The sequence below is a fragment of the Ammospiza caudacuta genome, chromosome 7 (assembly GCF_027887145.1).
Source record: "Ammospiza caudacuta isolate bAmmCau1 chromosome 7, bAmmCau1.pri, whole genome shotgun sequence".
In the NCBI taxonomy this organism is placed as follows: Eukaryota; Metazoa; Chordata; class Aves; order Passeriformes; family Passerellidae; genus Ammospiza; species Ammospiza caudacuta.
Window position 1 is genome coordinate 7562179 of NC_080599.1, and position 13362 is coordinate 7575540.

General features: G+C 50.7%; 1 protein-coding gene across 1 annotated transcript; it reads right to left on the reverse strand.

Annotated features, from left to right (window-relative positions):
- Positions 1-11727: 11727 nt before the first annotated feature.
- LOC131559848 (olfactory receptor 14J1-like) lies at positions 11728-12642 on the reverse strand (the record flags this gene model as incomplete). The annotated part of the gene is made up of 1 exon (XM_058808356.1): positions 11728-12642. A coding segment is annotated over exon 1 (915 nt), but the record flags the coding sequence as incomplete, so codon positions are not given.
- Between the last annotated feature and the right edge of the window lie 720 nt (positions 12643-13362).

The following is a 13362-nucleotide window of genomic DNA, read 5'->3' on the forward strand; positions in this document are numbered from 1 at the left end:
ACAGCCCCCACCTGCCCGGGGGACACAAGCCTGATTTGCAGGTCACACACACACTTCCACTGCCCCCTTCCCACCTGCCCGGGAAGTTGAGGCTGACTTTGTAACTCACTCTCACACACACAACAAGACAACAATAAGGTACCTTTTATTTTCACATTACTTATTACATATTTAGTGTTACTGGCCAGTTTTGGTGCTATTGGATATCCTTTCTACATCGCTGTTTTTGTCTAACTTCAGATGTTTTTTCACTACACTATACTTTTTAGTACTTTGTTGAGACAGGACTTATCTGTTCCTGTATCTACTCAAAAATTCAAATTCTTCATTTAGGGGTCCCACTTCAAAGTTTACCAAGGGCTCTTCTAGATGTTGCATCGGGTCCCCTATAGTGTAAAGCCCCTGACCCTCTAATCGTCACCTTTAAGGATCTTCCCTAAATTATCTTGTTCCCTGGCTACTGCCGCATCGAGACTGAGCTTTCTACATAACCTCCTGACGTGTCCTGCCTCTCCACAGTAATAGCAATGTTGTTCTCTCAAAGGGACTTGAGGTCTCTCCATCCCTCTTGTACCTGACAGTACTGACCTATCCTTGCTCCTCCTGGTGGTGGACCTGCCCACCCCACACTTTCTCTAGCTACAGCAACCCTGATCTTAGCGTTGGCCTTTGCTTTTTCTTCGTCCCTCCTTAAATGCACCTTCAATGCTTCTCTCAATAACTCATTGATATCCTTCTCTTGCCAATCTTCAATCTTTTCCAGTTTTCTCCGTACATCTGGCCAAGATTTGGTAACAAATTGGACTTTTAGTAGCACGTGTCCTTCTGGGGTGTCTGGGTCTATTCTAGAGTACAACTCGAAGTTTCGCTTTAGGTGATTAAGACAGGCCGCAGGAGCTTCATCCTTCTCTTGTGCACTCTCAAATGCCAATTGGGTATTAGTTCCTTTGGGAACTGACTCTTTAATCCCCCGTATTACCAAAGACCTGTATACCATCATGGCCTTCCTCCCCTCCTCCTGGTTAGGGTTCCAGCTGGGATCCGTTAGTGGCAATTTTTGTTCACCTGTTGGCACCTGGGGTCCTGGATGGTTCTCTTCCTCCCAAATTCTTATGCCAGCCACCCTAATCATCTGGACCTCTTCTGGGGAAAATAATATACTCAGGATGGAATTCATCTCCCCTCAAGTGTAGATATTTGGACCTAAAACTTGATCCACTTGGTTGGCTATGCCCACTGGGTCCTCAACTAAATGCCCCAACTCTTTCTTGAATCCTCTCATCTCAGAAGCAGTTAGGGGAGCATTCACAAAGCCAATACTTCCCGGTACTCCTCCCATAGGAACTTCTCTGAGGGAAAGAGTGTCTCAGCCTTAGAGGTCTTGGATCTGGTGCTACAGTATGGCCCATCTTCAGATGCCAAACTAGTTTGAGGGATATCTGGGTTACCCTGAACTTTCTGCACATCAGCAGGTGTATTTGCTGATAGCTGTTTACTGGGCAAGGAGATGTTTGTGTCCCAACTAGGAGGAGGTAAAGTGACAGCAATAGGAGGGGAAGAAGAGCCTGAGTGGATATTAAGTGGAGCTGGAGAAGGGGTGGAGAATGCAGCAGGTGGAGTAGGCACTTGTGGTGGTGCAGAAGGAACTGGAGGAGCTGAAGGTGGTGAGGGAGTGGTTACTGGGGGAGATACTGGGTTTATCACAGGGGAAGCTGAAGAGGTAGAAGGAGGAATTTGAGCAGGTGGTAATGAGATGGCAGCCGAGGGAAGAACCAACCTGCCATTTGAGGTGCTTGAAGAAGAGGATTATAAGGTGGAGGGGCAGAAGGAGGCAAATAATCCAGGGGGTCCCATCTTTTACTAGTCCTATCATCCCCTCCTTCATTCCCCTCCTTCTTTTTTTGTACCTTACAAATTTGCACCCCTTCATCCCCAACAGCGCTCTTTAACCAGCAAGATACATACAGTAATTGCTCAGGACCAGTATCTCCTCAAGCTGTCAGATAATGATTTTGTTGTTGGCACATCCACTTATCCTTTGTCCCACACCAAGGCCATTCTCCTTGCACCTCTAATTCCGGCCAGACTTCTACACAATAGTGAATCATTTTCACTTTATCTAGTCGCTTGGTGGCCTCTATAGAATCCCATTTCTCTAACAGTTCTCTTAAGGGTCTATTGGGAGGTATATTCTTCAGTCTCTTGCCAGTCTTTTTACTATTACACCCTTCCATTTTTCAGATCTCAACAGTAAAAAATCCCAAAGGTGCCTCTACTGACAGGTAATTTCAAAAAAACCCTCTTGTTTGAGGAGCTTCAGACTCCTCCAACGAACTTCAAATTTTTGCCTGATGGTCAGGACTTTATACTGAAACAACTGACCGATCTCTTGATTGCCCAACTTTCCTAACGTCAGAACTTACATCTATCAGGACTTGAACACACGAAACCTTGGCCTAAGAATCCAGGTCGTGCCTGGCTCCCTCAGTCAGGAAAAACAACTGCCTGATTTTTAGTTTGCCTAACCTGCCAATTTTTAGGCTTCCTCGTATCAGGACTTAAAAACAAACCGCAGCCTCCTTTGCTTGGATTTGTGCCTGACCCCTTTGTCAGGACTTACTTTGCCTGCAGGGCTAGTGAGCTTACCCAAATCCTTCTCGGGACTTACAATCTTACCCAAATCTTTCTTGGGACTTACAATCTGCCTGACTTCCCTCTGTCAGGACTTACTTTGGGTACATGCCACTCATACAGCTATTCCCTCCGCATGCCTGGGGGGGGGGCCCTCTTTCCCCCTTAGGAGACGACTCACTCACGCTAATTCCACACACTTCCCCCCCTTCCTAGCCGGCCCCTTCGCAGGGGTACGGAAACGTGGTACTGAGGGGCCACTCTCACTCCGAAGGTCCGGCTACCAGCCTTCGTCTCACCCACACACACATGCGCACGTCTCCCACTCCCACCACCGGATTTCTCACCAGTCCGGTGCTCCGGTGCTCCTCTGCGTCACTGGTCCTGAGCTGATCTCTCTGGTCCTGATAGCCAGATGTCCTGGAGGTCCAAGATGGCCAGTCCTGGTGTCCTCTTCTGGCGTGGCTATCCCGGACGAGCACCCCACCTGAAATAAACAGGGCAAGGAGACTTTTTCTCCTTTTAATGCCTTTATTAAAAGTGATGAGCTCAGGATTTGGCAGCTCGGACGGGTCTGCAGCTTCCTGTCGTCTCTCCCAGGGCGACTAGGAGGAGGAGGGTATTTGCACCTTTGTCCACTAGGGGCAGAGATGGAGGTTCGGTCGTCGTGGGAGCCTTTAGGGTGTGGTGACCCATTCCAATGTTGAATTGGTCTCAGTCTCGCCCCCTCCAAGACCCGGCCCAGGGCCTCTTGAACACAGGGTGAGGAACAACGAAGGTTTTCAGCGTCTCTGCAGGCCCAGCGCTCCACTCCTCATGTCCAGACATCACTCTAACTTCTCAACTCTGCATTGGCTCATTGTGTTGGGGTTTTCTCAGTACATTTGGAGCAGTAGTCCCCCACAGCATGCTGGTCCTGGAGTCACTTTGCATAGCCCCCCCCCCCCCCCCCCCAGGTCTCTTCACTATTTTGGGGAAAAGTTCAGCTTAGCCTTGGGCAAGGCTCTGCTAATACAAAAGGAGCAATTAGCCACAACGACCCGTGATTACAATAACAAAACAAGCCGAACTTCAGCAGCAACAGTGATCTGGCTGATTTTTGTAACCTTTTCTCACAAAAATTTAGCAGAATTTTTGTTCATAACACTGGGCCCCATGGAACCAAGGGACCATTGTGACACTGTGGGGCCCTGTGATGCTAAGGGACCATGTGAGGCCCCATAGAATAAGCAAAGCATTGTGACACTGTGAGGCCTCATGGAACAAGTCAGACCATTGTGACCCTGGGGAACCCCACAGAACCAAGAGGACCATTGTGATACTGTGGGGCCTCGTGAAACCAAGAGGCCTTTGTGACACTGCAGGGCTGCATGGAACCAAAGGCCCATTGTGACATTGCAGGGCCTTTTGTCATCAGGGGTCCATTGTGACACTGTGGAGCCAAAGGAGACTATTGTGGACCAAAGCTCCAGGGTGACACAGAGGGGTCTCCAGTCATCAGTGGTCCATTGTGACACTGCAGAGCTTTATGAAACCTAGGGGCCATTGTGACATTGTGGGACCCCATCGAACCTAGGGACAAGTATGACAATGCAGGTCTTCTTGTAATTGAGTGCACCATTATGACACTGCAGGGTATGAATCCAAGGCACCATTGTGACTATGGGGGATCATAAAACCAAGGGGACACAGAACAGGTCTGGCTGGTTTAACCTCCCATGGACTGCCTGACTTGTCTACCTGATCTTGGCATGTTGAGGGTCACTTCTCATCTGTGTAAACACTGGGGCTCCATGCTTTCCTTCCCAATGGAAAAGAACTGTCCTTCTCCAGGAACCCATGGGCAGAACTGGGATATCACCTCCAAAATTCCTTATGTGTAGGGATTGTTCCCATAGGAATATTGCCAGGACAAGTCTGTCTTGCAGTGGTTTCACAAGAGTCACCTCCCATTTGTCCCCAAAACATTGGGGAAGGCTCCGTACTTTCCTTCCTATGGGAAAGAGCTGTTCTGCTTCTCCACGCACACGTGGCCAAGATTGGGGTTTCACCTCCAAAATTCCCTAAATCCAAAGTCTGCTCCCAGACAAAATCTGCCATTCCTAACAAGTCTGGCTGGCCTTGGCCTAGTGAGGCTCTCGCCTGCCTTGCAAACACTGGGGCTCTGTGCTTTCCTTCCTATGGAAAAGAACTGTCCTTCTCATCTAGCTGCCCATGGCCGGAACTGGGGTTACACTTCCAACATTCCCTATTGTGACAGACTGGAGGAGATTGTTGGCTCAAAACATTTTGTGTGGGGGGGAGGAAGGGGCAGGTCCAGCCTTGCCCTGCCCTGAGACCCCAGTCCCCCCAGAGCCTCTATCCCAGCCCAGCAGTATCTGCAAGTCCCTGGCACAGCACAGGCAATGCTCCACAGCCACCTCTGGAGCCCCCAGCCCAGCACCTGAGGGACCAAATGAGCCCAAGCCCCACCTGGGGGAAGGGCCCAGGAAGACCAAGGGGTATTGAAGGCTGACCACAAGGCAAGCACACATCTTGACCCTGCCTCCTCTTGGAATTTCCACCTGAACAGTGCTGGAATCCAGGAGTTGGTAGCTGTGCATGTCCTTCTCTGAATCTTTCTGTGTCTTCTTCTTATAACCTCTTCTTGCAAATTTTGAGTAACTTTAAATTGAACAAGCTACAAGTTTGTGAAGTTAAATGGGCCAAGTTAATGCTTTGAGAAGTGTTTTGTGTTGATTGAATGTCATATTAAGCCATTTGCCAAAGTTTCTCTTCTTTTCTAAAGGTGCCACTAAAGGCAGTTTGGTTGTTTTGATCTCTTGATGATCTCGTTAGTATTTCTCCAGTGAGTCCAACTCAGAGGACACAAACAATTGTAATTCCTTTTAAATGTCTCCTTGAGTGAGTTGTTTGCGGGATATGGGTCAGGGCTTGTCTGTCCTGCTTGGCACAGCCCAGGCAGGGCTTTCCCAGCCACATTACATGCTCCATTTCCCAGCTGGAGCTGCTGGTGCCTCTGAGTTGTGCTGCCCCAGCCTCAGGGACACTGTCCTTGTCTGCCTATTCCCCCACGGTCTCTGGGAAGGGATGGCCTCTGTGGGGCTGCTGACATCCTCAGCAACTTGGAGGCTGCTGCTGAATATTCCTGCTCCAGAGGCTTGTTCAGCCTTCAGCTCTTCAGTGCAGGAATTCAGTGTCCCAGGGCTCATTAACATTCACAACACCTTAACAAGCCAAGCCTCTGGGGGTAATTTGATTTTAATTTTCAAATTGTTGGTGGTTAGGTAGATCTCAGTAGTGATTCAAAGTGAATACATGATATTTAAAAAGACAGTGAGAAAAGATTTTTTTAGATCCTGTTTAGTTTTGTTTTCCTGTTAATTTATTGATATGTGCAATCTCCAGCTGAACCTGAATCCATGGACCTCCTCATGCAGTTTGAATAGATATGAAAATCAAGACCTTTAATGGCTGACAATCAATCAGATTCCATCCCTAACCCCACCCCACCATTTCCCCCATTCAAGCCATGGCACTCAGAGAAGCCTTGTGCAAATCTGAGCTCCCTCCAGCCCAGGCTGCACCTGCAGCTTTCAGCTCCTGTCCTCCAACTCCCATCTGCTTTCCTTGGAGAAGGAGCTGCCCGAGACAAAGAGGGATGTTCATTTCTTGTCAGCCAACAAAGCCAAGGGAAGGCACTGCTCCCTCAAATGCAAAAGTCATTCCTCTGCTGGATATTAAATCCACTTTCCACAGCAGACAGTCTCAGAGCAATAGAAAACACCTTCTGAGCCCAGGACTGGTCCCAAGGTCCCCCCAAACCCTTCCTGCCCCAATTCTGCCCAGATTTGCTCTTTGCACACACGAGTCACAGGCTGAAGTCAGGAGCTCCCTCCATGGCCAGAGGGAGGAAAAGAGAGAAAGGGGATGAAGAGCTCTTTTGTGCAGAGCTAGGGTCCGAGTGCCCCTGCAGTGGGAACCACAACTCATCAGGTTTGTGTCCTTTGGGGTCAGGGCCTGGTGACACTCAGAGGCACAGAAAGGTTTCTTGCCAACAAAAACAATTTGAACATTTGAACAGTTTAATAACCATCACAGCTCTTCCATCAGCTCTCTGTGATGTCCCAGCAGTGTCTGACATGTCCCCCATCCCCACGGGATTTCTGTACATGAGCAGTTTTAGACAAAGACATAAGGTAATTCTCTGATAGATAAAAACACAATTAAAATTATATTTATTATATATTTATTTGAACTTCAGAAATATTGGGCAATTTCTTCCAGCTCAAAGCATGAAGCCAGTCAGTTGAGAGGCACTTGAATGACCAGAGAGCATCTAGAGGAGGAAATGAGAGAGCAGTAGAAGTACACAGATCCACCTACTGTAAAAGAAGAGAAGTCGTTAGACATTGCCATTTCAGCAGAAGAGCTGAAAACACCTGAAGGAAAAGGGAGAGGAAGTAATAAACAGAATATTGGTGACACCAGTAAAAGGGAAGGTCAGTATATCTCTTCCTGCCATCAGTACACCTCCAGGAAATTCCTGTTTCTGGTGGGAAAATTGTGCCATTTCTTAAAAGTACTCAAATGATCCAGATAATAAAGATTTGCTTGTATATTATGAAACTAACAAGTATTAACACCTGTGCCCCTTTTCCAGGCAGGCATCGGTTGTGTGCCCATGAACAGCCAGTGCCACTTGTGCCCTGAGGTGCCCAGCTGGGATTGGATCTCTCCAAGAGCACCTGAGGGAGAGCAGAGCACCTTGCAAGCTGCAGGTCTTGTACAGCCCCACAGGGCTCCTGTCCCAACAACATCAGCTCTGCTCCAGTCTGAAACAGGGCCCAGAATGGTGCCGGGATCATCAGAGAGCTGAGGTGTGTGCTGGAATTCAATGCCCTCCCCATCCCACAGCAGCCCTGCATTTCCCTCCTGCAGCCTTGGTCTCCAGCACAGCCATGGAGGCTCTTTGGGCTCTGGACTGTTGCTGCAGCCCCCAAGGGCAGCTGAGCTCTGCCTTCGGCACAGTCAGGCCTGGCCAGCACAGGCCATGCTCAGCAATTGCTTGTGTGTGCCTGGCCTTGCTGTCAGCCCCGGCAGCGGCTGCGTGGCCCCTTTGTGGCCCTGTGCTGGCCCAGCCATGGTGGCCCAGCCCCTGTGCAGGCCCAGCCCAGGCCAGGAGCATTGCGGATGGGAACAGCCCCCGTGCCGTGGTGCCCGCAGCAGCCTTGGGGCTCTGTGCCCCATGGCCTCCCTTCTGGGCAGCCTCTGCCAGCTCCTGCAGAGCTCGTGGCACCTGTGGGGCTGCACAGACAGCCCTGCTCCAGGCTCTGCCAGCCTCTGGGCCAGCAGAGAGGCCAGCCAGGGCTGGCCATGGCCCGGAACAGGCCCTGAGCCCCGCAGGAAGATGGAGCTGGGCCACAGCCAAACTCAGCCCAGGCCAAAGCTGGGCTCAGGAGCCAGGGCTGCCAAGGCCTGGGCACAGAGGCTGGCACTGACAAATGTCCTGGGCCCCCTCCCTACTCTGTCCATGCCACCAAGGGCACAGAGCGGCCTCCTCTCTGGGCCACTTGCCTGTTTGCAATGCCTTGTAGAGGTGCTGGCCCTGCCCCACAAGGCCTGGCCTGAGTCCTGCCCCTGCACGCTCAGCCAGGCTGAGATGGACACTGATGGTTTCTGGGCCAGGCTCTCTGAGCCCAGCTCAGCTCCCTGCAAGCTCTGCTAGCTGCCCTGAGCTCTGGGCAGCACCAAGGGCCTCTCCCCAACCCAGCCCAACCCAGCCGGCTCTGGCCCCACAGCTCTGCTCAGGCTAGGCTGCTCTGGCCACTGCCCCACTGCCTCAGCCCCTGGCAAGGGCACAGCAGTAGCTGCAGCTGCCACAGGACTCAGCCCCAGCCATGGGGGAAGGTGCTTGGCCAAGGCCAAAGGAAGCTCCCTGGCTGCCCTGCTCCCCTCAGGCTGAGGTGCTGAGAGCTCTGCAGCCCCTGCTGCCATCCCATCTGCCCAGCGCAGCACAAGAGCCCCGGCCTTGGTGCCCTCAAGAGCTGGTCCTGCTCCAGGCCCAGGACTCATGCCAAAGCTGGGGCAGCCACAAAGCTGTGCCTATTTCTGTTCATTGCTGCTCTGATCAGGATGGATCCTCAGCCTCTTGGAGGTTGCTGCTGAATTTTCTTACTCCAGAGGCCTCTTCTTTGCTGAGCTTTCCTGTTCAGGAATTCAGTGACAAAAGCTCATAAGTTTTTGTTCAAAACACCCAAACAAGAAAAGGCCCTGGGAATATCTTAAATGTTCAATTCCTCTGTGGTTACTTAGAAAGATTTCAGAAATGTTTTAAAAGTGAATAACTTTTTTGAAAACAATGCAGACGTTCCACTGTCATATTTTCCGAAAAATCACTTTGTCAAGATTTCTTCCCCTGGGAAGCTGAGATGTATCAGGAAAGAATGAAAACAATAATTATCTGATTGCTTCTTGGTGTTTGCTACTTTGGAATATGGTCTGGAGATTGTTTACCAACAGTTGTATGTTTGATTGGTTTCCTGTTAATTGTTTTTACTTAATGACCAATCACCATCAGATGTGTCAGACTCTAAGGAGTCAGTCACGAGTTTTTCAGTAACATATGATATGATATGATATGCTTAATATAATATAATATAATATAATATAATATAATATAATATAATATAATATAATATCAGCCTTCTGAGAACATGGAGTCAGATTCTCATCCCTCACCTCGTCCTTGGGACCCTCACAAACTCAACATAGACCGAACTGTTTTGTCCTGCTTTTGTTTCCTGTTTATAGATTGATATCAGCAATGTCCAAATTATATTTATCCCCAGCATTTTCAAATGCAGTCTGAAAAGATAGGAAAATCAAGGCCCTCCAACTGGCTGACAAACAATATCACTTTGTTCCCCTTCCCCACCATTTCCCTCCAACCCCTGGCACTCCTATGGATCAGGAACGGTGTGGCCAGCAGGACCAGGGCAGTGATTCTTTCCCTGTGCTCAGCACTGGTTGGGTAGCATCTCGAGTGCTGTGTCCAGTTCTGGGCTCCCAATTTAGGAAGGACATGGAGGGACTGGAGTGTGTCCAAAGAAGGGCAACAAGGCTGGGGAGGGGTCTGGAGCAGAAATCCTGTGAGGAGTGGCTGAGGGAGCTGGGGTTGTTTATCCTGGAGAAGAGGAGGCTTAGGGAAGACCTCATCACTCTCTACAACTCCCTGACAGGAGGGTGCAGCCAGGTAGTGGTCAGGTTCTTTTTCCAGGGACCATTGACAGGACAAGAGGACACAGCCTTCATCTGCACCAGGAAATATTCTTCACACGAAGGGTGATTGGGCATTGGAATGAGCTGCCCAGGGAGGTGGGTGAGTCACCATCCCTAGAAGTGTTTAAGGAAAGACTGGATGTGGCACTCAGTGCCATGGTCTGGGTGACAAGGTGGTGTTGGGTCCCAGGTTGGACTTGATGCTCTCCAAGGTCTTTTCCAGCCTGGTGGATTCTCTGATGATTGTGGTACTGCAGGGCCCTGGGGAAGCAAGAGGCCATTGTGACACTGCAGGGCCTGCTGGCACTAAGAGGACCATGGTGACACTGTGTATGACATGGCAGCACAGAGCCAAGGGGCCATAATGACACTGTGGGGCTGAGGGGAAGCAAGGAGTCCATGGTGACAGTCTGGATCCTACTGCAACCACAGAGGCCACTGTGACACTGCAGGGCCTTGTGGAACCAAGGGGCCATTGCGCCACTGTGGAACCAAGGAGACCCTCGGGAGAGCTTGGGAACAGTGGAATCAAGGGGCCATTGCTCCATTGCAAGGACTTTGAGAACTGAGGGAACAATTGTGACACTGTGGTGCCCCATGGAACCAAGGGTCCCTGGTGACACTGTCGGATCTTGTGTCACCAGGGCTGCATTGTGACACTGCAGCACCAAGGAATTCATTGTGGTAATTTGAGGCCTCATGGAGCCACAGAAGCCACTGTGACCCTGCAGGGCCTTGTGGGACCATGCAGAGCATTGTGACAGAGCAGGAAGTGGTGTCATGATGGGGCCATTGTTACACTGCAGGGCCCCATGGAACCAAGGGGCCAGTGCTGCTCCTCAGGGACTCCTGGAATGAAGGAAACATGTTTGACACCATGGTGGCCCTTGAGACCAAGAGGCCATTGTGACACTGTGGAACCAAGGAGAGCATTGCTGCACTGCCAGACCTCATTGAATCAAGGATTCACTGTGGCACTGCAGGGCCTTGGGGCACCAAGGGGACCATTGTGACACTTCAGGGCCCAAGGATCCCAGGGACTTTGTGACACCCAGGGGTCCCATGGAACCAAAGGGACATTGTGACACTGGGAGGCCTCATGCAATCATGGAGACAATTGGGAAACTCTGGGGCCTCATGGAGCCATGGTGACACCAAGTTGGCTGAGAGTGTTGACCTGCTAGAGGGTAGGAGGGCTCTGCACAGGGCTCTGGGCAGGCTGGATCCAGGGCCCAAATCCAACAAGGTTTAACAAGTCCAAGTGCCGGGTCCTGCACTTTGGCCACAACAACCCCTGCAGCACTACAGGCTGGGGACAGAGTGGCTGGACAGAAGCCATGCAGAAAGGGACCTGCAGGGACTGATGCACAGCAGGCTGGACATGAGGCAGAAGTGTGCCCAGGTGGACAAGGAGTCCAATGGCTCCTGGCCTGGATCAGGAATGGTGTGGCCAGCAGGAGCAAAGCTTCTAGTGTGTCAGCACTGATCTGCCCCGCAGCTCTGCACATGGACATTGCTGCTGCAGCTTCAGAGAAGGGAACACAAGGGGATCTCTGGAAAAAACTTTGCTGGGAGATCCCTTAGTTCTTTTAAAGCCACCAAAAGCCCCTCACAGACACAGTCTGTGGCCACAGGGAAGATTGAGAGAAACAAAATGAGAAAAGGCACAAACAATGATATTTTTTATGGACAATATGAAAAAAGTTAAACCAAAAACAAGACCTTCAAAGATGAAATCAAAAAGAAGTATGAAAGATGACTTTTATTGCATGTGATTTGCAAACCCTGGCCAGCAGTTTAATGCTTCTGAAACCATCCAGTCATCACTCTCCACACTGCAGCCTTGAGCTCTTGGTTCCTCAGGCTGTAGATGAGGGGGTTCAGGGCTGGAGGAACCACTGAGTACAGAATTGACAGGACCAGATCTATGGATGGGGAGGAGATGGAGGGGGGTTTCAGGCATGCAAATGTGCCAGTGCTGATAAACAAGGAGACCACAGCCAGGTGAGGGAGGCAGGTGGAAAAGGCTTTGTGCTGTCCCTGCTCAGAGGTGATCCTCAGCACAGCCCTGAAGATCTGCACATAGGAGAAAATGACAAAAAGAAAACAAACAAATAGCAAACAGGCACTAACAGCAATTAGCCCATGTTCCCTGAGGTAGGAATTTGAGCAGGAGAGCTTGAGGATCTGGGGGATTTCACAGAAGAACTGGCCCAAGACATTGTCATGGCACAGGGGCAGGGAAAATGTATTGCTTGTGTGCAGCAGTGAATAGAGAAAGGCACTGGCCCAGGCAGCTGCTGCCATGTGGACACAAGCTCTGCTGTCCAGGAGGGTCCCGTAGTGCAGGGGTTTGCAGATGGACACGTAGCGGTCATAGCACATGATGGTCAGGAGGAAAAACTCTGTAGTTGCGCAGAAAACAAAAAAGAAGACCTGGGCAGCACATCCTGTGTAGGAGATGTTCCTGGTGTCCCAGAGGGAATTGTGCATGGCTTTGGGGACAGTGGTGCAGATGGAGCCCAGGTCGCTGAGGGCCAGGTTGAGCAGGAAGAAGAACATGGGTGTGTGCAGGTGGTGGTTGCAGGCTACGGCGCTGATGATGAGGCCGTTGCCCAGGAGGGCAGCCAGGGAGATGCCCAGCAAGAGGCAGAAGTGCAGGAGCTGCAGCTGCCGCGTGTCTGCCAATGCCAGCAGGAGGAAGTGCCTGATGGAGCTGCTGTTGGACATTTGTGCTGCCCTAGCTAGGGGATCTGTAAGAAAAGTAATCATGGAATAGTTGTGTTTGGAGAGGACTTTAAACATCCCAGTACAGCTTGGGGGCACTTTTCCCCTGCCTGCCCAAAACTCTGCTGCCTGAAGCTGTCCCTGCCAGCAGCTGCTTCCCTGTGCCCAGGGCTGGGCCCTGCCAGTGCTGCCAGAGCCCAGCCCAGCCTTGGTGCTCAGCTCTGCACTGCAGACCCCTCCCAGCCCTGGCACTGCCCAGGGGCAGCTCTAGCTCTTCAAGCTCTGATGGCAAAGTCAGAGCAACGCTGAGGAGGCTGGAAATGTGAAACTGATGCTGCCTCCAAGGGGTCCTGTGGTGATTCGTGTCACAGCCTGGTTTATTAAGGTTTAAGAGAATTTTTTTTTTTTTTTTTTTTGCTCCACCTGAATTGAAAAATGAATATCTATGTGCAATATCCCATTCAGGCAACCTGGAGCAGTAAACTAAAAAAGCATGGTTTTCCCTTTTATGAAGCCCCTGGCCTTGTTGTGCTCCCTGTATAATGAACTCAGAAATATTGTGCAGTTAAATGCCATGCTGGGAGCAGTCCTGAACAATGCAGCATCCTCTCCACACCAGGACAACACTTCCAAGCCTTACCAGCTGTCTCCCCCAACCCAGACCTTGTCCCCCAGTGCTGGGAGCAGCTGCCAGGGCTGGCTGAGAGTTGTCCCTGGCAGGTA